The 24,112-nt window shown below is 49.5% G+C and overlaps 2 protein-coding genes across 2 annotated transcripts; one reads left to right on the top strand and one right to left on the bottom strand.

Annotated features, from left to right (window-relative positions):
- The first annotated feature begins 3,037 nt into the window (after positions 1-3,037).
- On the top strand, positions 3,038-8,869 carry LOC131753830 (Golgi-associated RAB2 interactor protein 4-like). The gene is made up of 2 exons (XM_067024771.1): positions 3,038-3,700; positions 8,771-8,869. Exons 1-2 carry the CDS (start codon positions 3,038-3,040, stop codon positions 8,867-8,869), a joined length of 762 nt encoding a protein of 253 aa, XP_066880872.1.
- Positions 8,870-8,876: 7 nt separating this feature from the next.
- Positions 8,877-23,427, bottom strand: LOC131753780 (ATP-binding cassette sub-family C member 6-like). Its single transcript, XM_059059551.1, has 5 exons — positions 23,347-23,427; positions 20,405-20,532; positions 14,524-14,727; positions 11,800-11,977; positions 8,877-9,098 (listed from the first exon to the last, which is right to left on the bottom strand). The coding sequence occupies exons 1-5, from the start codon at positions 23,425-23,427 to the stop codon at positions 8,877-8,879; spliced, it is 813 nt and encodes a 270-aa protein (XP_058915534.1).
- Positions 23,428-24,112: the final 685 nt, after the last annotated feature.

The raw sequence follows: 24,112 nt of genomic DNA, 5'->3' as shown, positions 1-24,112 counted from the left end.
GACTGCTTTTAAATGAGAATACATATATATCTTGTTTAAGTGCAAATCTTTGGCGTTCCAAATTATCTGTAGTTGAAACTAATGCTACTTACTCCATCAGCCTTCTAGCACTATCTGATGATATTAAATTATGTATATGTTTGATTAAAAAATAAATTTTAATTAAAAACAAGCTTTTATATCAATTATGGCAAAAACAGTTCAAGAAAAACATCACAGACCGACATCGTTCATAAATACAGATACAAAAATTCTTGACAAAATTCTGGCCAGTTGAATCCAGCAATATGTTCAAATAATGCACCACGACCACATGGGGTTTCCCAGGAGTGAATGGCCAACTCAGCATCTAAACAACAATCAGTGTACTTGACCACATTAACAGAATGAAGGATTAAAAATCAAGTAATCAGGGCGTCCCTGGTGGCGCAGTGGTTGAGAGTACGCCTGCCGATGCAGGGGACGCGGGTTCGTGTCCCGGTCCGGGAAGATCCCACATGCCGCGAAGCGGCTGGGCCCGTGGGCCATGGCCGCTGAGCCTGCGCGTCCGGAGCCTGTGCTCCGCAATAGGAGAGGCCACAGCGGTGAGAGGCCCGCGTACCGAAAAAAAAAAAAAAAATCAAGTATTCAGCTCAATAGATGCAGAAAAAGCATTTGAAAAACACCAATAATCCTGCACGATAAAAATGCCCAGAAAACTAAAACTAGAAGTGAATTTCTTAAACTTGACAAAAGGCAACTCTGAAATAAAACTACAGCTAACAACATACTTTATGGTGAAAGATTGAAGATTTCCCCTGAGAGAGGGAACAATGAAAAGATAACTGCTCTTAACCCATCTATTAAATTCTAGGCTGGAGCCTTTAGCTAATGCATAAAGCAAGAACATGAAATAAAAGTCACACAGTTTGGAAAGGAAAAAGTAAAACTTTCTTTACAGGCAGCATCATTGTCTACAGAGAAAATTCCAAGAAATCCTTAAAAAAAAAACAAACAAAAAAACACCAAAACTAGAATTAGTAAGTGAATTTAGCAAGGTGAAAGGACACATGATCAACACACAAAAACCAATAAACCAGCACGAACAACTGGAAAATTACAATCTTACAAATCCCATTGACAATAATATCAGAAAGCATCAAATATTTAGGGATAAATTTACTGGAAGATGTGCAACACATCTACAGTGAATTTTTATAATACATTGTATAAGCCGAGAGATATTTAAAAAAAAGACTAGATAGTATCACCTGCATGGATTAGAAGGATTAAGATTATCAAATGTCAATTCTCCCCAAATTGACCTATAAATTTAATGCAACCATATTTGAAGACAACTGTGGTTTCTAGACAATGACAAGATAATTCTAAATTAATATGAAATTTTAAAAATAATACAGTAAATCTAAAACTGAATAAAATAAGATTAATGCTGTAAAAGAGACACATATGAGATTCTACAATAGCACAGAGGAAGGAAGAATAGGTTCGATTAGGTAATTCAGGGGAGGCTCCTCAAAGGAGGTACCATTTGAACGGGCAGTTGAAAGATGACTGAGGACTTCCCACGTGGGCATTGATTTACTTAGGCTTTGCTGAGCATAAAAAACTACAACCCATCTCACTCAGTCAGGTAAGGGGCTTGCACGTGCAACTGTCCAGGAGAGAAGTCTCATAGAAATCTCTGGTGAGGACTTCCCTGGTGGCACAGTGATTAAGAACCCACCCGCCAATGCAGGGGACATGGGGTTCGATCCCTGGTCGGGGAAGATCCCACACGCCGTGGAGCAACTTAGCCCGTGCACCACACCTGCTGAGCCTGCGCTCTAGAGCCCAGGAGCCACAACTACTGAGCCCACGCGCCACAATGACTGAAGCCCACCTACCCGAGAACCCGCGTGCTGCAACTACTGAAGCATGCACACCTAGAGCCCGTGCTCTGCCACAAGAGAAGCCACCACAATGAGAAGCCTGCACACCACAACGAAGGGTAGCCCCCGCTTGCCGCAACTAGAAAATGCCTTCGTGCACCAACAAAGACCCAACGCAGTGGAAAAAACAAACAAACAAAAAAAAACAAGAAGAGAAATCTTTGGTGAGACCTCACGGTTTCTAGGCTTGGAGGGCAGATCTGGATCTGAGGTTCCTTTCCTGATCTTAGCAGCCAGAACCCCTAAATAGTTAATGTAGTCTTCTGTCTGTCTCTATCTTTTCTTGCCTCCTCCTACCAATTTTTAATGTTATTATTAAAAATCACCATCGACGTTTACTGAGATTTTATGAAAGGACAGAGTAAGGATCGCCACTGCCAGCTCTACGTTATTCGATACAATTAAACCATGGGCTTAAATGGTTCAAATTTAGCCCATCATCATACATTCCTATAGATTTCATCCAGTAGCTAAATCTGGGGGAGGAAAAGAAAAAGGACCCACACAAAATTTTCCCAGTTGAAGACATTTTTATTCTAGTAGCCACCTCAGTCGCTGGCAGCATGGGCCTGTCCTCCGCGGGGGCAATGGCGCGTTTGTGAGAGGATGGGGGCCCTGCACTGGGCGGGCGGGGTGGGGCAGCTGGGGGATGAGGCAAAGGGCTATGTGACCGTGATAGGTCACAAAGGGCATCAGAGGATAAATAGCCTGTGCCAGGGCCTTAGGCCGAGAAAGTGGTTACTTCTCTCACTAGGACTGACGTTCACAGCCGCTTGGGGAGATAAAAACCCAGAAGCGGAAGTGAGCTGAGGCCGAGGGGGAGCCTACCATACCTCTCTACACACTTGAAGAGATTCAGCCTGGGGTCCAGCCGCCCTACAGAGTCCCCGCTGTGACCATCGGTGCCCCTACCCACACCCCTGCCTCTGGGAGACCCTGAGGCAAAGGTGGGGGCCTGTGGGCTGGGCTTGGAAGACCTGCCATAAGGCCGCCTGCGTGACACAGGAGCACCGCAGCTCGCTCTGCTCTTCGGCCCATTAGGCCGAGGGAGGGAAGAGCCAGGGGCCCGCCTTAACCACGCTGCCTGGCAGTGATCAAAGACAGCCATGAGTGGGGACTCTCTGCTCCCGTATCACACGGCCCAGAGCAGCACCGGGCTGGGCCTGTTCAAAAGCACCATGGGTGAGCTGCAGCAGCAACTGCACAACGGCGAATACGACATATTCAAGTACGCGCCGATATTCGAGAGCAAATTTATCCAGATCACGAAGAGGGGACACGTGATTGACGTGCACAACTGTGACTGCACGGTGACCGTGGGCATCACATCCACCAGCCCCGTCCTCCCACTCCCAGACATCATGCTGCTGGCCCGACGGGCCACCGGCTGTGAACAGCACGCTGAGCACAGCCAGCCCACCAAGGGGAAGAGCCACAAGGTTGCCAAGACCTTAGAGCTCACCAGGCTCCTTCCCTTGAAGTTTGTGAGGATCTCCATGCACGACCGTGAGAAACGACAGCTGCGCGTGAAGTTTGCCACTGGCCGCTCCTTCTACCTGCAGCTGTGTGCCCCTCTGGACGTGCAGGAAGACCTCTTCGCCTACTGGGAAGAGCTGATTTACCTCCTGCGACCACCAGTGGACGGTCACAGCCGCACCTACGCCGTTCCAGCCGGGGACATGATCTGCAGGACTCTGTTCGAGGAGGAGGAGGAGGACGGGAGGAGCCCGGCAGTGGAGGATTTCCAAGGAGAGTGGGATGAGGACCAGGTGAGCATCAGGAGCCTCCACACGCCCTCTGAGGTGGCCGCGGTCGGGTCTGCAGCTTTTGCTGCCGGGGAGGGGATCCAACTGGACTCCCACAAGCCCGATACCATGTCCGATGTGGCCACTGCCAAAGCAAAACCTACAGTGCTTGACAAAGAGTCAGCATCGCGGGCAACGACAAAGGTGGAGACAGCAGGGGTGGCAGGCGGCACCGCAGCGGGTGCTTTGAGCGTGGCAGAGATCAAGTCTCCTGCCCCCGAAGAGCAGAGCACGGCCATAGCAGCCACAGCCAGCAAGGGTCCAGGAGCAAGTAAAACCAACACAGCCACTGGGGGCACTGCGGGGAACAAGACCATCCAAAAAGCAGCCGGCCCGGGCTCAGGCAGCCGGAGAGCCACTAGAGACGACCAAAAGGAGAAAGGCCACGGCAGCCCGGGGGACAACAAGCAGGGCACTGCTCACAAAGCCGTCAGCCGTGCTCCCATCACCAACGAGTCCAGGACCTCGCACAAATCGGGCAGGAGCTTACCTACAGCAAGTTCAGGTTCCATCACCAAGAGACTCAGCAGGATCGGCTCTTTCTTCAGGAATGTCAGAGCCAAGCTTACGACAAAGACAGTGTGGCCTCATCACGCGAGGAATATGTGAGCATCCCGCCGAAGGCAGTGGAAGGGACCCGAATGGAGGCCATCACAGAGACAGCAGAGAGTGGCCAGGGCCTGGAAATCACTGGTGGTGTGACATCTGAGACCACGGAGCCAGCGACCGTTGAAGGACCTAGAGCTGGGAGCTGCAAAGGGAACCAGGGCTCAGGGAAATACCCCTGGAGAGCCCATTGCAGCTTCCTACGGAAATTGAAATAAAAATCTGAGAATGCATGCCGTGTTCTGTCTGACTTTCTAGGTTCCGAAGCCCAGACGGAGCCTCACAGTGGATTCTGGGAGGTCAGCTGCGCCACAGTCTGAGACCCAGTGTCCAGTCAAGCGCAGCCCCACCTCACACACATGCTCAGCGCCAACAGCGGTGCTCCATCTGGCCTCCACTCCTTTCTGGCTTTGCCCCCCCCCCCAGCCATGGTGGAAAGTCAGACTATGGCCTGGGAAGCTCTCCTTCACTATGCCCGTATTGTTTTTTATAAACGCTTATTCCCTCTGAAGGCCTGTAAACAAAGCAAGAACAGGGACGCATGTCCCCTCGGGCTATTCAGTGGACAGAAATAAGGGCAGCAGTAGTGGCTAGCAATCAGAACAGCAAGCACTCTCACCTAGACTTAGCCGTTCCCTTCCCAGGTATATACCCTGGAGAAACACACATGTTCTAAGGAACAACTGTGAGAATGTGTATAGCAAAAATAACTTAACAGCAAAACACAGGAAACAGCCCAAATTTCCATCAACAGAATTAATACAGCAGAATATGAAGTGAGTGCAATATTCAATAGTGAAAAATAAATGAGCTACACACATTAGCATAGATCAACTTCTCCTGATTTTTAAAAACATCAAAAGAATGGGATACAATTCCACTCACGGAACCATTCTGAAACAAGCTCAAACAATGCATTGCATAGGGTACATGTTTTAAAAACAACTGTAGCTAAACGTGAGGGAAGAGTAAACACAAAATTCGGGACAGTTTTCTCTAGGGTGGAAAGGCTAGGTCAAGGAGGTTGACACAAGGCTGTCAGTGCTGCTGGGAATCGCTCCGTCTCTTAGGCAAGATGGTAGGTACACAGGTGGTGTATTTTTCACATTTTACTAACTCTGAAATCAGCACCGCGGCACTTGTGATGAAGTTATTGCCAATGCCTTTCTCTATTTTTCACTTTTGTTTATGCACAAAGGTGATGTCCGAAAGGTTTGGCATCTTTAAATTACATTTATTTAAGGTAAAGTACAAGAACGCTGGTTTGGTTATTAGGAAAAGAAGGAACGATATGCCTACTTTCCAGGTAAGAACACTGAGGCTCAGAGAAGGTAACCTGCTCCAGTCGCACATGGGATCTTTGCAGAACAGTCATCCACCAGCCCACTTCTTTACGCAAAGCCCTGTCCGGGGCACGGGAAGGAGGCAAGCAAACAAGCCTGAGATAGGACCGGCACAAGAACCCGAGGCACCAGCATTCTTACCATCATGTTCCAAAACTACAGAGATGAGCATCAATTTTACTAGACTGAGCGGAGGGAGGGGTGGGGGCTGGGAGCCGGTTATCGGACTTCAGTGAGCTCACAGCTCTTAGCTGGCCTTCTCTCGAGAGCATCCAGACCACCCCTGAGCTGTGTCTGGCTCCCTGGCTTCTACCTCTAGCCTCTGGCATGACCCGCGCTGCAGCCATAAACAGGCTCCCACCTGGAATTCCAGCCTTCACTCCTGGAACACCCAGCGTCCAGTCCTCCTGCAGCCACTAATTAAACTTTGGAATGCCCTACTCAGAAGGGTTTCTCCATACCAAATCTGATGGTGGTTCCTCTTCTTGGTGATTAAGAAATTCAGAGGGAGAAGGCTCAGGACGATAGCGATGGCGGTGAGGGCCGAGGGTCCTAGAAGCTGGAGACAAAGGGCAGGATGTCACGAGACAATTCCAGAAGCCCAGCTGTCATTACGGGGGTGGGGGGAGGCTCAGACTTGGGCCCTAAGGCAGGGAGGTGTCAGAGAGTCCAATGAGGGCAGCTACCAGGTTATAGAGACCAGGACTCATGGGCTCCTCAGATGGAAATACCTGTGGAAGATGGAGTCCATCTCCGTTAGGGATGGGAGAGAGGGGGAATGATGCACCTCACAAAATGGAATGGGGGCAGGGTCACAGTCAAGACGGGTCATGCACGTAGATGGGCCGCACCTGGCTAGAACGGTGAAGACAGACTCTGGAATCGGGATCTGGGTTCAAATGCTGACTTTACACACACTGGTGTGGCCTTGGGCAAGTTACTGACCCTCCCTAAGCTGCAGTTGCTCACATTAAATGGAAATGGAGCTATTCCCACTCTGCCTGTAGTGAGTGCTGGTGTCATACAATCAATGATTATCCCCTGACAAGGGTTGCCAGATTTAGCAAATAAATATATTAAACTGCCTGCCCAGTGACATTTTCATTTCAGATAAACAGCAAATAAGTTTTTAGTATAAGTATATCCCATGCCATGTTTGGGATATACTTATAATAAAAATTCTTCTGTTTATCTGAAATTCATCTTTAACTGGACATCCTGTATTTTGTCTGGCAGCCCTACCCCCCAGCTCTGTGACTTGGGACAGTTATCTTCCCTCCCTCTTTCATCTCTCTATCTGGAAAATGTGGAGGTGGACAGTAGGGTAAATGATTTTTAAGTGGCTGTAATGTGAGATTCCTCCTGACGTCATTTGGGTCCATTCTCTAGACGAGCCCCACCCCCCTCTTCAGTCTGTGGGCCTCATTTTCAGCTCTCAGCCCCTAAGAATGTTTAGTTTCTAATCTTGACACCCTAGCAAGCCAGTGTTTCATTTATGCCGCAACTGCGCCCCCCAGTGGCCAAATGGAGAGGTGCCCAGAAGGCAAACACCTGCCTACAGCCGGGGCTGGGAGAATAGTCAAAGGAATGTGAACAGAAGGTTAAATACACTCTCTCTGGCAAAAATGCTACAAATGCTAACGGTAGCAACCCCAATTCCTACCGCTCCCCCTTTACCAGGGTCTCATGGTGACTTTCTGATGTTAGGACCACCTGCCAAGAGTCAGGGAAAGTGATGGGTGTGTTGTCTGCAGTTTCACTTGAGTCACGGGTCGGCCTGTTTAACTGCCCTGCATTTTCCCCAGTGTCCTTCCTCCCTTTCTCTCTAATAATAACAGCCAACAGTTATGCACTTGCTGAGCACCCTCTGTATGCTAGGTCCTAGACTGCAAGGTAGCAAGTCCAAAAGTGTCCAGGCCCCAAGCCCTTATTGTGGGGACACTGGGGCAGTAGCAGAGGTACAATAATGATGATAACACACAGCTGGTATTCTGGAGCATTCCACACTCACTCACAATCAATATGCCGTTGATACACTCACCCAGGGGCCTGTGAAACACAGCACATGGGCCAGATCTCTCCACCTGTTTACATGCCGACCTCAAGCCATACAAAGATTGTTTATCGTTCTTACATTTTAAAATGATTGAAGAAAATCAAACGAAGATGATTTCATGATATGTGTAAATTACATGAAATTCAAACTTCAGCGTCCATAAGCAATTTTATTGGAACACCACCAGGCCTGTTTGATTAGTATTGTCTGTGGCTGCTTGTGCACTAGAAGGGAAGAGTTAAATAGTTTTGAGAGAGACCCTATGGCCCCTAACGTCTAAAATATCTACAATCTGCTCCTTTACAGAAAAGTCTGTGAGCCTGGAACCAGCCCTCATGGAGCAGAGCTGAAGAAGATCTTCAAATGAACTGCCCCACCCCCATGCATAACCAACAAGACAATTAAACACCTATAGGGTATAGCTGTGTCCCAGATGCTATCTAAGTGCTTCACAGGTATTAGCTCATTTAATTCCTCAGCAACTCAAGGGCTGGGGCACTTCGGTTAATTACAGTCCTCACTTTGCCAATGAGGAAATGACGCACGGAGAGGCTAAGTTACTTACTGGAAGGTTTTACAACTAGCAAGTGCTGAAAGCAGGTTTCGAACCGAGGCAGTCCCACTACAAAGTCTGTGATTTTAATTAAAAAGAAAAAAGAAAATCCTGCACCACAAAACAGATATAAGAAAGTTAGAAAAAGTTCTGATTTTTTTTTTTTTTTTTTTGGCCTGGTTGGCGACTTAATGCTTTTTGAAAACCAAGTAGTAAATTCTTTCCCCTAAATTTTCTTTCCCTTTTTTTTGTTGTTGGTAGTGGTGGTGGTGATGGTGCCCTACCATTACTGGTAACTTCAAAACATGCCTAATCTGCTCACTTGTTACCCCGATATCACACCCAAAAAGTGCCAATGTCATCACCATCATCATCATACAGATGAGGAAACTGAGGCCCTGAGAGGTGAGCATCCAGCCCAAGGTGAAGTGAAGGTCATCCTCGTCTAAGCCTTTGCCCATTACATCAGCCCACAGTGTGCAGATGGAGATAGGATTGAGGAGGAGGAGCCGGAGGAGGAGAGGAAGGAGGAGGAGGAGTGGGAGGAGGAAGAGGAGGAGGGGGAGGGTGGGTGAGGAGGATTCAACTCAAATCCCAGCTCTCTCTGCCCCAGAACACCTGCCAGAGGTAGAGAAAGCAGATGATGATCCAGATGAGCGGCAGCCACAGCCCGTTGAGGTAGGTGATGCTCTCAGTCAGCCGCTGCACATCCACAGACACCAGGTTGACCACGTCCCCCACTGCGCTGGCCTTTCTGGAGCTGCTGGACAGAGCCAGGACCTGGGAGGGGCAGAAGATGGAGACCTGAATCAGGAGGGAGGGAAGGAGGGGGTGAGGGGCAGTTAGGGAGGACCACGAGGGAGGAAGGGCCCAGGAGGGAGGGAGGCCCACGGCTTGGACTGAGCAAGAGAACAGCCACCCAGCAGGCCGGGGTCTAAGCTGTGCTGCCCCTGCTGGCTGAGGCAGATTTCTTTACCATCTGAGCCTCAGTTCACTCATCTGCAAAGTGGGCTAATAAAATCTCCTCAGCTAACCTCCCATTGTGAGACTCCAGGGAGAAGACAAAAATGAAAATACCCTGAAACCCCTAAAGCACTGGACTAATAACAATTAATAACATACTACTAGCGAGTGGTGAAAGCAATAGTTGATAATGGTGATAATGCTGATAATGGTGGTCATCTGCTGAGCGCTACAGCCTAGGCACTGTGCTCAATAAACTAACAGTTTCACCATTTTCCGTGATGGGGCACATCAGACAACTGTATGGAGCGGGTACTGCCATATTTCATTCAATCTAAAACACTGTGGATAAAGTACTCTCTACTTTTGTATCACTATGGGAAAAAACATCAATGCCAACTAAATTAAAACATCTTGATTTCAGAAGTTAAAAAGAGAAAAAAAACGTGAGACTAGAATCAGTGAGATGCAGAATTATTAACCCCATTTCACAGCTAAGGAAACTGAGGCACAGAGAAATTGACCAATTTGCCCAAAGCCAGAGGGCTCCTAAGTGACTGGGCCAGGATTGGAATCCAGGATGACAGAGGCACGACATGGGCTAGACAGGGTGTTAGACTGACCCCTGCAGGCATTCAGTGTGCCTCTCAGACACCAAGCTGGTTTTCTGGCAGCCCCAAATTTGCCCTAACTCTGGGGTCACAGTGGACCCCTTCCAACCTGTTGAATGCTACGTTCTACTTGCAGTCCTCTCTCTCTCTCTGCTGAGTGTGTCAGGGAAGAAGTGAGGGGGTGAAGTGGTGAGCTGGCAATGATTGAGTGTAGAAATGTGAAAAAAAAATCTTCAAATCTTTACCGAGCACCTGCTCTGGGCCTCACTCTGAGGTGAGTACTGTGATCAACAGAGGCAGGGCACTTGCTCTCTTCGGAGTGGAGTTTGAGCTGGGGGACAAAATTAAATAAAGATTTACATAGTTCATCCTTTAATAGTAATTATGATGAGTGCCATGAAGAAGTGTTTTCAAATATAGGTTTTTATCATTACTCAGGCATGGCAAGCCCACAGATCAGAGAAGACTGCCCTTGACAAGAGGGTTTATTATACTCACAGATCTCAAGAGGAGGGGGCACCCCACGCTATGAGGGGGCCACTGGGGAAGCACCAGGATGCTGCAGGGTTGGGGGGACCACAGGCAAGAGCTTGTTGTGGTTTTCATGGGAAGGTCAGGCAGGGTAAGCAGGTTTAGGATTGGCTAGTTTGAATAATTCCACCGGGCTCTAGGCATAGGAGCTGGGCCTCATTGTCTGGTACCCTGCCCCGGGGCGATTAAGGCAGGGGATAGTGGCCTAGAGTGTTAGGGCCCAAAAAGGAGGCAGTTGGGGTGTGAGCTCTGGATTGGTTGGCTTGCATGTGAAAGAGATGCTTTCAGATGAGTCTCTTAGCATCTCTGGGAACTGGCTGATCCTAGGAGGGACAGAGGGGCAGTCCCTCCAGGGTCAGCAAGACCCCAGATGTCAAAGCACCAGATACAGAAAGTAAGAAGACACAGTTAAAACAGAAGCAGCCCAGAGGGCAGAGTGGAGGGGTATGACCTCATCAGGTGATGAAGGTGGCTGCCCCAAGGGTGGGGATGGGAAGAGCAAAGCCTTCGGGTCATCTTCCTGCAGCCTCAGCTCCATGTGTGGACTCCCGAGACCGGACAGGCCACACCAGCTCCAGTGTGCTCAGGGGGATGTGGCCTGAAATTCAGGAGCTACACGGCCACCCAGGAGCTGATCCCTTTGCCCCCTTCTTTCCCAAGTGACAGCTCAGGTGTGAGAGAAAGGGGCTTACACAGGACTGCCTTGCTCAGATGCTCCAGACCCCAGAGGGGCCAACATCTCTTAGAGCAGCAGCCTCACAGGTTTCGGTTCCAAGGTCCCCCAAGGGGACAAGAATCACTGCAGAGAGAAGCCCAAGCCCAAGCCCAATGCTATGGCTTCCCTCCGGGTATCATAGTTCATTGGCAGAACTTTCAGCCCAGATGCAATTTACCAAGGGGTCAGGGCTCATTTTAATTGTAAGCAGTGTTACCGGGTAAAATAGCTGACAGTCCACCTTTATCCAGTTTCCACACAGCCCGTAGGTTAGCCCTTTATCCTCAGGGGGGTGAGTGTTCACTACATGAAGAGTTGTGGAAAGGGTGCCCAGGCAGTGGGAACAGCAAGTGCAAAGGCCCTGAGGTGGGAGATTGTTTGGCGTGCTTGAGGAACTGAAAGAAGACCTGTGGGGCCGGAGGAAAGTGAAAGAAGTGTGAAGGAAGTGTGTGATGTAATCAGCTAGAAGAGGTGCCAGGGTCAGATCACGCAAGCCTTACAGAAATAGCCAAGAAGGTGAGGGTGTGGTGTGGGCAAACATGAGTAAAGTGATGAATGAGTGTGGTTTTAGGCACTGATGACAGTAACGGTTCAGGAACATTCCACTTCTTGGCTGGAACATTTGTCTGTGAATTGGGACAGGATGGAGAGAGAGGAAAGGCCACGCCTCTCCCCTGCGGCTCACCTTTCTGAACACCAGGCCCATGATGGCCATTCGCAGCCTCATCTGTAGCACCTTGAGTCTGTACATGTGCTGCTGCTCGAACAGTGTTTGCAGGCAGGCAGAGAGGAACATCAGCATGGCGAGAAGACAGCCCTTCCAGGCCGGGGTCTTGGGGTCACCAATAAACTCCAGGAAGAGGCTGGTGAGAAAGGGCACCCATGGCTATTGCCTCTGCCTAAGCCTGGCCAGGTCTGGAGGACCAGACAGTATGGGGTTCTTTTTTGTTTTCTACACAAATGGTTGCAATCATTTCCCCCACTGTCCACACTCATTTTCAGCGTGACTTGCGTCTCCACCAATCAACAGGTGAAGTTTTTACCGCCACCTGTTAGGGGCTGAACTGTGTCCTCACAAAATTTATATGTTAAAGTCCAAACCCCCAGTACCTCAGAATACGACTGTGTATTTGAAAATAGGACCTTTAAAGAGGTGATTCAGTTAAAATGAGGCCGTTAGGATGGGCCTTAATCCAATACAACTGGTGTCCCTGTAAGAAGAGGAAATTTGGACACATAAGGAGACACCAGGGGTGCATGTGCTCAGAGGAAAAACCACGTGAGGACACAGCGACAAGGCAGCTGTCTGGGCAAGGAGAGAGGCCTCAGAAGAAACAACACTGATCTTGGACATCTAGCCTCCAGTAACGTGAGGACAAAAACTTCTGTTGTTTAAATGGGACCTAATTAAACTTAAAATCTTTTGCACAGCAAAGGAAACCATAAACACAACGAAAAGACAACCTACAGAATGGGAGAAAATATTTGCAAACGATGTGACCGAGAAGGGATTAATCTCCAAAACATACAAACAGCTCATACAGCTCAATATCAAAAAAACAACCCAAGTGAAAAATGGGCAGAGACCTAAATAGACATTTCTTCAAAGAAGACATACAGATGGCCAAAACGCACATGAAAAGATGCTCAATATCGCTAATTATTAGAGGAATGCAAATCAAAACTGTAATGAGGTATCACCTCACACCGGTCAGAATAGCCATCATCAGAAAGTCTACAAATAATAAATGCTGGAGAGGGTGTGGAGAAAAGGGAACCCTCCTACACTGTTGGTGGAAATGTAAATTGGGGCAGCCACTATGGAGAACAGTATACGGAGGTTCCTTAAACAACTAAAAATGGAGTTGACCTATGATCCAGCAATCCCACTCCTGGGCATATATCTGGAGAAAACTCTAATTTGAAAAGAAACGTGCATCCCAGTGTTTACTGCAGCTCTATTTACAATAATAGCCAAGACATGGAAGCAACCTCCAGGTCCACTGAATGGATAAAGAAGATGTGGTATAGGTATGCAATGGAATATTACTCAGCCATAAAAAAGAATGAAATAGTGCCATTTGCAGCAACATGGATGGACCTAGATATTATCATACTAAATGAAGTAAGTCAGAGAAAGACAAATATCATATGATGTCACTTATATGTGAAATCTAAAAAAAATGATACAAATGAACTTATATACAAAACAGAAATAGACCCATAGACATAGAAGAGAAACTCATGGTTACCAAAGAGAAAAGGGGTGGGGATAAATTAGTTTGGGATTAACATATATACACTACTATTATAAAATAGATAACCAACAAGGACCTACTGTATAGCACAGGGAACTTTACTCAATATTTTGTAATAAGCTATAAGGGAAAAGAACCTGAAAAAGAATATATTGACATATGTATGTACAATATAACTGAATCGCTTTGCTGTATACCTGAAACTGACACAACATTGTAAATCAACTGTACTTCAATTAAAAAAGAAAAGAAAGAACAGTAGAAAAGATAAGCACCAGAAAAAAATTTCTGTTGTTTAAAGTCACCCAGTTTGTAGTGCTTTGTTATGGCAGCCCTAACACACTAACATGCCACCTCTTGAATCTGGGCTGGCTGTGCAACCAGCTTTGGCCTCACGAGAAAATGCAACTTTTGCTTTGTCTTGGAATCCTGCCAAATGGCCCCGTGAACAAGCCGGATTTAGCCTTTTGAGGATGAGAGACCACCGGAGCAGAGACAAGATATCCCAGCTGGGACTGTCTTGGACCAGCCAGTCCCCAGCCAGCCCCACAGGTGACTGCAGACAGATGAGTGAACCCAGCCAAGAAAAGAAGAATCACCCAGCTGAAGCCAGCTTGAATTGCTGACCCACAGGATCATGAGCTAAAGAAGTGGCTTTAAGTCCCTCACTTTTTTTTTTTTTTTTTTTTTTTTTGAGATATGCAGGCCTCTCACTGCTGTGGCCTCTCCCGTTGCAGAGCACAGGCTCCGGACGCGCAGGCTCAGTGGCCACGGCTCACGGGCCCAGCCGCTCCGCGGCATGTGGGATCTTCCCGGACCGGGGCACGAACCCGTGTCCCCTGCATCGGCAGGCGGACTCTCAACCACTGCGCCACCAGGGAAGCCCTAAGCCCCTCACTTTTGAGGGGCTTTGTTGTATAGCAAAAGCAAACGGATAGAGTCAGGCTAGAATTCACTCGTTTTCCCTCCCCAAGGTCACTCACTTTCTTGTTTAATTGGTCCTTCCTGAGTATCCTTTTCACCCACCCTCAGTGCCCTGAGCACCAGAGGTCTAGGCAGAGGCAGGAGGAGGGCTGAAGGTCCCCTGGCCCTGGAAGGACGCCGTTAATGGGACCACCAGCCTCAGCGAGGCACCCAAGGCCTGGACCCACCTGAGGAGCTTGGGCACCGTGAACCTGAAGACATCACTGATGATGAGGCTGAGGGTCCCCAGGAGGAAGGTGGAGCGGCCCACCTGCCAGATGGCCCTCAGCAGTGGGCCCCTCTTGCCCCCTTGTTGCTGCAGGAGGGTCTCCGTCTCTGGGTTCTCCGCACCGTGGTTTCCTTTCCTTTTAAATGTTGTCGCCTTGGTGTGCCTTAGGGGAGAGGAGAAATCAGCTCTGGGTCCTTGTAAAAGATTGAATGTTTGGGTCTCCCCCACCCCACGCCCCACCACCACCACCACCACCCAAATTCATGTTGAAACTAATCGCCAGTGTGATGGTATTAGGAGGTGAGACCTTTGGGAGGTGATTAGGTCATGCAGGTGCAGCCCTCAGGAATGGGATTAGTGCCCCTATCAGAAAAACCCTGGAGAAGTGCCCTCAGGTGTAACCCCATTTCATACATGAGGAAACTGAGGTTCAGAAGGTCAACTTGTCCAAGGGCACACAGCTGAGAAGTGTAAGAACTGGGATTTGATCCCAACCTTCAGAGCCCAGAACTTTTTGATCCCTTACGCAGCCCTCCCCTTCTTCCACAACCAGCCAGCCCTGAGGTAGTTTAGAACTGGTTCAGAATGGGTTTAGAATCACAGATGAGGTCTGTGGGCCTGGCACACCTGGTCTGAGTGAAACCACAGATGGAAGCTCAGGCAGCCATGATGCCTAAGATCCCTCCCTGGCCCATGATCATCATCAGAGGCCACAGGGAGAGGAAGGGGGAAGGAGGGAGGGGAGGAAGCCAGAGGGCCTTTCTGGAAGCAGGCTGGTTCTAGGCCATAGGGAGAGGCTGGCAGTGATGCAGCTACTGACAGTGCAGTTGCTGTGTGGCCTTGGGCAGGCTGCTCCCCTCTCTGTCTTCACATGCAAAAGGATGGGGCTGGCCCCACTCTCTGAGTCCCTTCCAGCTCTGACAACTTACAGGGTTATCAGAATTTCAGTGCTGTTTTCAGAGCTGGGACCCAGGGCCAGGCACTGGGATCAGCCCTTTACACACACAAGCTCATCAACTCCTCTCAACCTCCCTGCCCCATGGGTGTCATGGGGTCCCCATTTTACCTTGGAGGAGACTGAGGCTCTGAGAGGTGTGACAGGTGCCCGAGGTCACACATAGAGGACAGAGCAGGGATTTAAGCCCAGATCTTGACTCACGATTCACAGACAGCCTCTTTGTGAGCCCCAAGCCCCCCACCCAAAAATTAAAAAGAAAGGAAAAAGGAAAAAAAAAAACCCTTGATGAGTGCAGGTACCCAGACCCTCATTAACAAGGTCAAGGTCTTGCCCCTCACCCCTTGACCCGGCTTGTTGTTTAGTTTGGCATCTCTGGAGAGTTGTGACTTGGCCTCCTTCGTGAGCTGGGCATGCCTGCCGCTCACGTCTTGCTATTTGGGTCTTGAATGCCAAAAGGATGCTACCTTCTTATAAAGGCTACCCCTGACCACCCCTCCCCATCGTATCACACCATTTAATTCATTGCCTTCATAGCCATGTTCACTGTCTCCAACTCTCTCCTTTTCTTATCTGTTCTGTTAGACCTCCAGGTGGGTGGACTTTTTTTTTTTTCTTCTCCCATAAAACCCTTCAATGGTTTTATAAAAACTCTCCATTCCTAGACACAGTCTTGCACGGCCTGGCCCCTGCCCACCGCCCCACTTCATCCTGGTCCTCTCTGGTTTTCTTTTTTCTTTGTCTGTTTTTAAATTTATCTATTTATTTATTTATTTTTGGCTGCGTTGTCTTCCTTGCGGTGTGCAGGCTTCTCATGGCGGTGGCTTCTCTTGTTGCGGAGCACGGGCTCTAGGAGCACGGGCTTCAGAAGTTGTGGCACTCGGGCTCGGCAGTTGTGGCACACAGGCTTAGTTGCTCTGCGGCACGTGGGGTCTTCCCAGACCAGGGCTCGAACCCGTGTCCCCCGCATTGGCGGGCGGATTCTTAACCACTGCACCACCAGGGAAGTCCCTCTCTGGTTTTCTTTCAGCTCCTTGACACATCCACAACTTACCTTTCTCAGGACTTCAGCACAGACTCTCCATGGTCTGGAATGTCTCTGCCCCGCTCTTCCCAAGGCTTGACTTCAATTTCAACATCACCTCCTCAAAGACACTTTCCCTGCAGGCTACAACTAAAGGAGCTCTGGTCCTCTATCCCAGTCCCTTGTTTTTTGTCCCAGCATTTACTTCAACTTGCAATTATCTGTCTTCTCCACCAAAAAGCAGCTTTCTGGAACAAGAGGCCACGGCTGTCTTGTTTACTGCTGTATCCCCAGCATCAGAACAGGGCCTGGCACAGATCAGGCACTGAATCAAGCACTCACTACCTGGGAATAGACTGAACTTTTCAAGATCTCCTCGTGACACTGGACTTAACCTGTTGGTTGCTTTCACTAGGACCAGGTGCAACTAGTCTCTTGGCCCAGTTTAAACAGATACAAGTTTCCTGTTGTCCAGCAAAGCAAACCGCCTAGTCCCACTCCACCTGAACTAGCTGAAGGATCGGTGGTGTGCCTGGGCCTCCTTTTTCAGAGAGGTGGGTTGAGACCCCGGAAGTCAGCCTTTTTACCCCCAAGGCCCAGCCAGCAGTGTGAATACCCCTCCACCACAAGCCAGACGTCCAGTCCCTCCCTCCCTTCCCCTCAAGAATCCTCTCAGCATCTCCTCAGGATGGAGGGGAGGGACAAATCTCAGCAGGCAGTCCAAAGGAAAAGTGGTATTTTTAGCACAAGAGGCTATAAGGAACCAGTCTTTACCACCCGGTTTGCTAAGAAATAGGCAAATGTTAACTTTCTACCCCTGTCTTGAAGCCTACCCCCACCCCCCAGCCTCCCCTTCCGGGATTTGCAATTCAGCCATTTTTCTAACCCTGCGCTCACCTCTCTCCCTTGTCACCTCCGTAGCCCTGAGATGTGGCCTCTCCTTGGCACCCACAATTTGCCTGGGGTCGGTCCGGGTCGGAGGCAAGGCCAGCGCGGCGTCCGCACCGTGCCTCGATGCCCGATGTTGGGTGCTGGTCCTGGCTCAGCTGCTGCTGCACACCCACTGGGCTGGGCAAGTGCCAACCAGGGCCAACCCCGCCGCCCCGCCCCGCCCCGCCCCGCCCCCGCCGCCTCCGGCCCCGCCTAAAGTGGGACCCAGGTGGGTAGGCTTCCTGCTTGTATTTTCTTTTTACTCGTATTTCCCCCAGCACCGAGTTCAGCACCTGAATGCATAAGTGGCTCAATAAATACTTGTCCAGTGAATGGGAAAAAACAGAGGGAGTGATGTGTGCAAAGGGCCTACTGCTTGCTATTAATAAAGATTTGTGGAAGGAAGCAAAGGAAGGAAGGAAATGATTTGGTTTGGTTGATAGAACCTGGCCTTTGAGCAGGAAAACCGAGGTCCAAATGCCCTTCCCTCTGAGCCTCGGTGTTCCCATCCATAAAATGGGGTGGGTGAAGAGGCCACTGTGAAAGCCTCTTTCCCGCTGGATGTTTTGCTCTGTTCTGTTCTAGCTGCTCACACCAAAATTCTGAGTCACTGTGTTCAGCCTGCAGGCTTGGGAACAAACTTCTTCCTTTCTAGCTGGTCTCACTTTCCATCAGGGAAGGTCTCTAGACTGGTGGCTGGTCTTTGGTCTGTGGCCCCAAAGCCATTTAGTGCAGGACCCAAAAATGACCACAGGCCAAGGCAGGGGGCGTGAGTGAGTGGCCAGGTGCAAGCTGGGGGATATCAAAGGGAGTGGTGGCGACTGCAGCTCACATGCCCTGTTCAATGGGGAAGCTGCTACCCAGATCCACCCTCCTGTTGCCATGCAGGGATGTGGCCCAGTACTGCCATTCTACTGTAAGAGAGGCCAAAATTCCACATTTTCCTGTGACATCTCCAACATTTTAAATGTTGGTGACTTCTCCAAAAACAAAACAAAGAAAAAAACCTTAAACAACAAGACACCATGCTGGCCAAACACACCTGTGACCCTGACTTGGCCAGCAGACAGATTGGTCTGTGACCTCTTAAGACGACATCCTCTCCCTTCCCCCAAAGGCTGCAAAATAGTTTAGAAATAAAACCAAAGTTCTCTTGGTGTGTAATGAGTCAGCTTAGAAAATGCCTGAACCAGATCTCTCTACAACCCTGCCATCCTCCTCTCTTTCTGTCAGTTGTTCACGGATTCTCAAACTGTTCTGGAGAGTGTTTCTATGTGCTAGCTCTAACACTGGGTGACTATCATTCCCAGGCTGGCAGGGGAGGCCAGAGCTGGGAGAGGGTGGACAAGACCTCCAGGGTCCTTTTGAATTATTTCTGCCACTCAAAAGTCACTTCAGCTGTACTTAAACTCACCGTACAGCAAGATATGCCCGGGGTGAGAGCGAGAGCTGCTCTTTTGATTTGCTCATATTACTTACCCCTTTTGCAAAACATACTCCCTTCCTTTGGGGAGCAGCTCTTCCCCTCCCTGTGTGGCTCTGAAGGGACCACCAATTATGGGGCCTGCTCTCCAGCCATGGGATTGGCCCCTGAGAGGCACAGGATTCAAGCCAGCTAACAAAGGGCCTTCCTTGGGATTGTCTATGTGGATGGTAGTAGGGGTTGCTGAGTTGGCATGATACAGGACAGGCGTTTATAGAGAGACCAGTGCCCAGACAACAGCTGAGCTGAGAGATGGAGGGAAAGAATTTGGACGTCATTCAAGTCCTGGATCCAGGGCTTCCCTGGTGGCGCAGTGGTTGAGAATCCGCCTGCCGATGCAGGAGACACGGGTTCGTGCCCTGGTCCGGGAGGATCCCACATGCCGCGGAGCAACTAAGCCCGTGAGCCATGGCCGCTAGGCCTGCGCGTCCGGAGCCTGTGCTCCGCAACGGGAGAGGCCACGGCAGTGAGAGGCCCGCATACCGCAAAAGAAAAAAAAAAAAAAAAAAAAAAAAGTCCTGGATCCAGCCACACCTGAGGCCAGACCTACCTTCTCAGCTATGGGAGCCAGCAGACTCGGTCTCTCTCTGGCTCCTTCTAATTTGTGGGATTTAGCCACCTATAACAATCACCACAAAATAATAGAGTATGCAGGGGAACCCTGTAACTTTCCACAGAGCTACTTTTGTCTGTGCCCTGAAACACCTGGCCCCGGGGAGGTCAAGCGACTTGTCCAAAGTCATCAACTACTCGATGGCAGGGCTATGTTTAACCCGGGTTTAATTAATCCTATTAGAGAGCTTATTTCTCTAGACCAAAGTTTCACAAACCAGGTTCCTCAGGCTCTGAGCACTTCACAGAAGTTTCCAGAGATGCCAGAGAGGGCAAGAGTGAGGCAAGTGGGCAGGACTAGAAAGAGATTGAAATCCTCTGGATAACTGATATTGCTGGAAATTTTACCATTTTTAAGAAATTCGCTAAGTTCTTTTCTATAAATCTATTTTTTTTCTCATCTCACACAAGCTATGAGGAGCTAGGGCTAATGGCATCCCCCGCACCCCCCCACCTTGAACAGATAAGAAAACTAAAAGCCAGGAAACTAATCACTCAGGTCAAGTAGTAAGTGAGTAGTTGCCTGCATGTTATGGACCATACCTACCTCTCCACCCCCAGTCTTAAAATAGTCCTTCTGTTCCCTGCCTCCATCCCACCATCCGAGCTTCCTTCTGGGAGCCTGGAGAGGTTCCCCCTCTGTCAATATCCTTTTGGAACCTGCAAAGCATCTGGGAGGAAAAGCATCTTGAGCCCGACCTGCTAATGCTTAGTGAGGTCAGCTGACAGGGAGGGGACTGTGGCGGTGGAGCCTGGAGTAGGGGCGTGGTTGTATTTGGGGTCCAGTGATTTGCTGACCCAGCTTTGGGCTGAGCGCCCATCTTCCACACACTCACCGCTGGGCTGCGCTGCGGTTCCTTGTCCATTCCTTTTCAAGCTGGGAAACAAGTTCTGAGGAGTTTTGTCTCCCAAGCGACCAGAGGTCTTTTGGTCCCAGCGGCTTCCATCCAGTATACTCTCCAAACTAACCTGTAAAAGAGGATCACCAGAGCAAGCTCCTCTCCTGTGTCCATCCCTGAAGGGTCTTGGCTTCGTAGCTGTGTGACCCTAGTAAGTCACTTCACCTCTCTGCACCTCTGCTGGCCCCTCGGTACAAGGAAAGCAATTTACCTAACTGCGCTAACACTGGAGGGCACTTCTTGGTCTACAAAGAACATCTCATTTAATTCTCATGTGAGCCTATACAGTAGATTACTATTGATCCAGTTTACAGAAAAGAAAGAAAACAGTGGCTCAGAGAGATTAAGTGACTTAACCAAAGGGTGACATGTGACAGGGGAAATAAACCTCCCTCGGAGTCAGAAGTCCAGAGTTGAAGAAAACTATTGCTGTGGAGGAAACCTGAACTCCTTCCTCCCTCAGCTTTAAATGTACCCATTCTCCTCCTCAGTCACTGCGCCAGCCACCTGGCCTCGGGACCTTTGCACATGCATGTCACTCTGCTTAAAACTTTTTCCCTGCCACTTCTTACTTGTCCTTCACCTCTAGCCTACATGTGATTTCCTTAAGAGCCCACTTGATGACCCCCCCACACCCAAGTCCAGGTAGATTCTCCCACTGCAAGATCCTCTAGTTTCCTGAGCTTTTTCTTTATAATGCTTGCTGCAATTATCATTATTTAACTTTTCAGTCTGATTATTTATTTAGTCTTTCTCCTCCACTGGACAGTAAGCTCCACAGGGGCAAAGAAAGTACTTGCCTTGATTCTCCCTCTTCTGGATCCTCACATCCTGGCTCGGGGCACAGGATTTGTCAAATAAAAGTCACTACTTTTCAGCCCTGTGACCTTGGGCAAGTCACTCACTGCCCAGCAATGGACCTCAATTTTCTCACCTTAAAATAATAGCGTTTCCCAGTGCTTGGGACTGGTATATGAGATGACTGTAGTGGGTGCATTGTTGGAAGAGGTCACCGAGAGGATGTGACCACTTGTGGACCTGTGACCTGGACCCAGGCAATCTGAGGCTCCTCCCTCCCCTGTCCTTGCAATGTACATTCCACCCACTGTTCTCACACTAGGAGCTACTTCAAGGATGCAGCAGTTAAGTGTTATACCATCTGGACGGCGTATATGTGTCTGAACCCTGTTAAGGCCTCTCTGTAAACTGTTGAGATTCTGGTGGGCAAGTGCAGAGATCTACTCATATTGCGGCACTCAAGACAAGCCTCATATGTAAGTTCTCTTGCGCGTTAACCCTGCCTCCTACCAGTCTGGAGTGGCTGCCTCTTTCTTCCGTCTCTCCAAGCCTACCGTCTATTGGGGCCAGTTTTCAAACCAACACGCACGCACAAGAAATTAACGACTGCAGACTTCCACAGCAGGAGTGTTCTTATCTTTTTAGGTCTCTTTCTTCTCCTGACACCAAGGAGAAGGTCTTGTTTGGAGCTGGTCTTGAGCTCCTCTTTGAGACTTTCCAGTTCCCTTTTCTAATGCAGAGCAAACTCAGGCAAGCAACAGTTTGGATCCAGAAATTATTCACAGTACTTGGTTTTCACTAAAATTATTTCTGGTGTTCTACATGGCAAGGGATTCTAGATTTTTCTGAGTTTGGTAGCGATAGAAAGTTTCCTTTGTTATTTTATGTTATTTTATTTTTTTGCGGTACGCGGGCCTCTCAGTGTCGTGGGGAAATAAACGCCTTTGCCTTAACGATGGTGGGGGAGAGAGTGAGTTTGGGGTGCGAGGTCTAGGAGGGGCAGGACAGTCAGGAAAGGAGTCTTCGAAGAAAGCAGGCCTTCACGGGGTCATTGAGAAGGTTGGGTTTGGTGGGTAGATGGAAACTGAGCTGTCACACACAGCCATGGCTCCACCTGGGCAAGGAAGAGGCTCTGAGGAGGAAATCTGAGTGTGTGAGGGGTATGTGAGGGCAGAGAGACAACTTCAGCTGGGTTCCTGAGTCCCAGAGGAATCCAGGTGGCAGAAGGAGGGTGGGCTCCCCTTCTCCCCTCTCTCACTCCTCTTTGGCTGTGCCGGGTCGCCTCAGGCCTGGTGATGTGAGCACGGGGATCAATCCCTCCTCCCATGGAGCTCCTGGTAAGAGACTTTGTGATGGTCCCTCAGGAGGCTACTTAGTGGGCCTGATAAGCGGCGGGCCGGGGGGCGGGGTTTAAAGAAGATGATTAAAGTTGCATAGTGATTCGATTTGAATATTCTAGTCAGGAGGTTTATTGATAAGAGAATGTTTCTTTTTAAATGATGTGACCACCACCACTGTTGAGTTTCTCCGCCAAGGTTGAGTGTGCACCGTGAGGAAAGATACTAAATATCTGAAGCGTCTAAATTGTAGTGGATGTAGCAAAGGACATCTGACGTGCCCTAAGCTGACGGTCCCCACCCCCGTGGGCCCCCAAGAAGAGGGGACCTCGTCTGTCCCTAAGTGTAAGCATGAATCGAACCCTGAAGCCTCCCGCAAAGAGGTCACTTAGCACCAATTAAAATCCAGGCCAGGGCTTCCCTGGTGGCGCAGTGGTTGAGAATCCGCCTGCCGATGCAGGGGACACGGGTTCGTGCCCCGGTCCGGGAAGATCCCACATGCTGCGGGGCAGCTGGGCCCGTGAGCCATGGCCGCTGAGCCTGTGCGTCCGGAGCCTGTGCTCCGCAACGGGAGACGCCACAATGGTGGAAGGCCCGCGTACCACCAAAAAAAAAAAAAAAAAAATCCAGGCCATTACCTCAGCAGACTCCGTGGCTTCATCCTCTCCAGAAGAAGGAACAGCCGGCACAGGAGTCTCAAGGCTGACTAGACTGGCACCAGGACCCAATTTCACTTCAACGAACATCGCAGGAGGCCGGCGCCGACTGGACCAACCGCCCACGCACACGGCTTGCGCCCTTGTGGGCAGCGGTGACTGTGCGCATGCGCGACTTTTTTTTTTTTTTTTTTTTTTCTCCTCCCATAAAACCCTTCAATGGTTTAATAAAAACTCTCCATTCCTAGACACAGTCTTGCATGGCCTGGCCCCTGCCCACCTCCCCACTTCATCCTGGTCCTCTCTGGTTTTCTTTTTTCTTTCTCTGTTTTTAAATTTATTTATTTATTTATTTTTGGCTGCGTTGTCTTCGTTGTGGTGCGCAGGCTTCTCATTGCGGTGGCTTCTCTTGTTGCGGAGCACGGGCTCTAGGAGCACGGGCTTCAGAAGTTGGGGCACTCGGGCTCGGTAGTTGTGGCACACAGGCTTAGTTGCTCTGCGGCATGTGGGATCTTCCCAGACCAGGGCTCGAACCCGTGTCCCCTGCATTGGCGGGCGGATTCTTAACCACTGCACCACCAGGGAAGTCCCTCTCTGGTTTTCTTTCAGCTCCTTGACACATCCACAACTTACCTTTCTCAGGACTTCAGCACAGACTCTCCATGGTCTGGAATGTCTCTGCCCCGCTCTTCCCAAGGCTTGACTTCAATTTCAACATCACCTCCTCAAAGACACTTTCCCTGCAGGCTACAACTAAAGGAGCTCTGGTCCTCTATCCCAGTCCCTTGTTTTTTGTCCCAGCATTTATTTCAACTTGCAATTATCTGTCTTCTCCACCAAAAAGCAGCTTTCTG

The sequence above is a fragment of the Kogia breviceps genome, chromosome 1 (genome assembly GCF_026419965.1).
Source record: "Kogia breviceps isolate mKogBre1 chromosome 1, mKogBre1 haplotype 1, whole genome shotgun sequence".
Taxonomy (NCBI): Eukaryota; Metazoa; Chordata; class Mammalia; order Artiodactyla; family Physeteridae; genus Kogia; species Kogia breviceps.
This window is presented reverse-complemented; position numbering and strand designations above follow the sequence as displayed.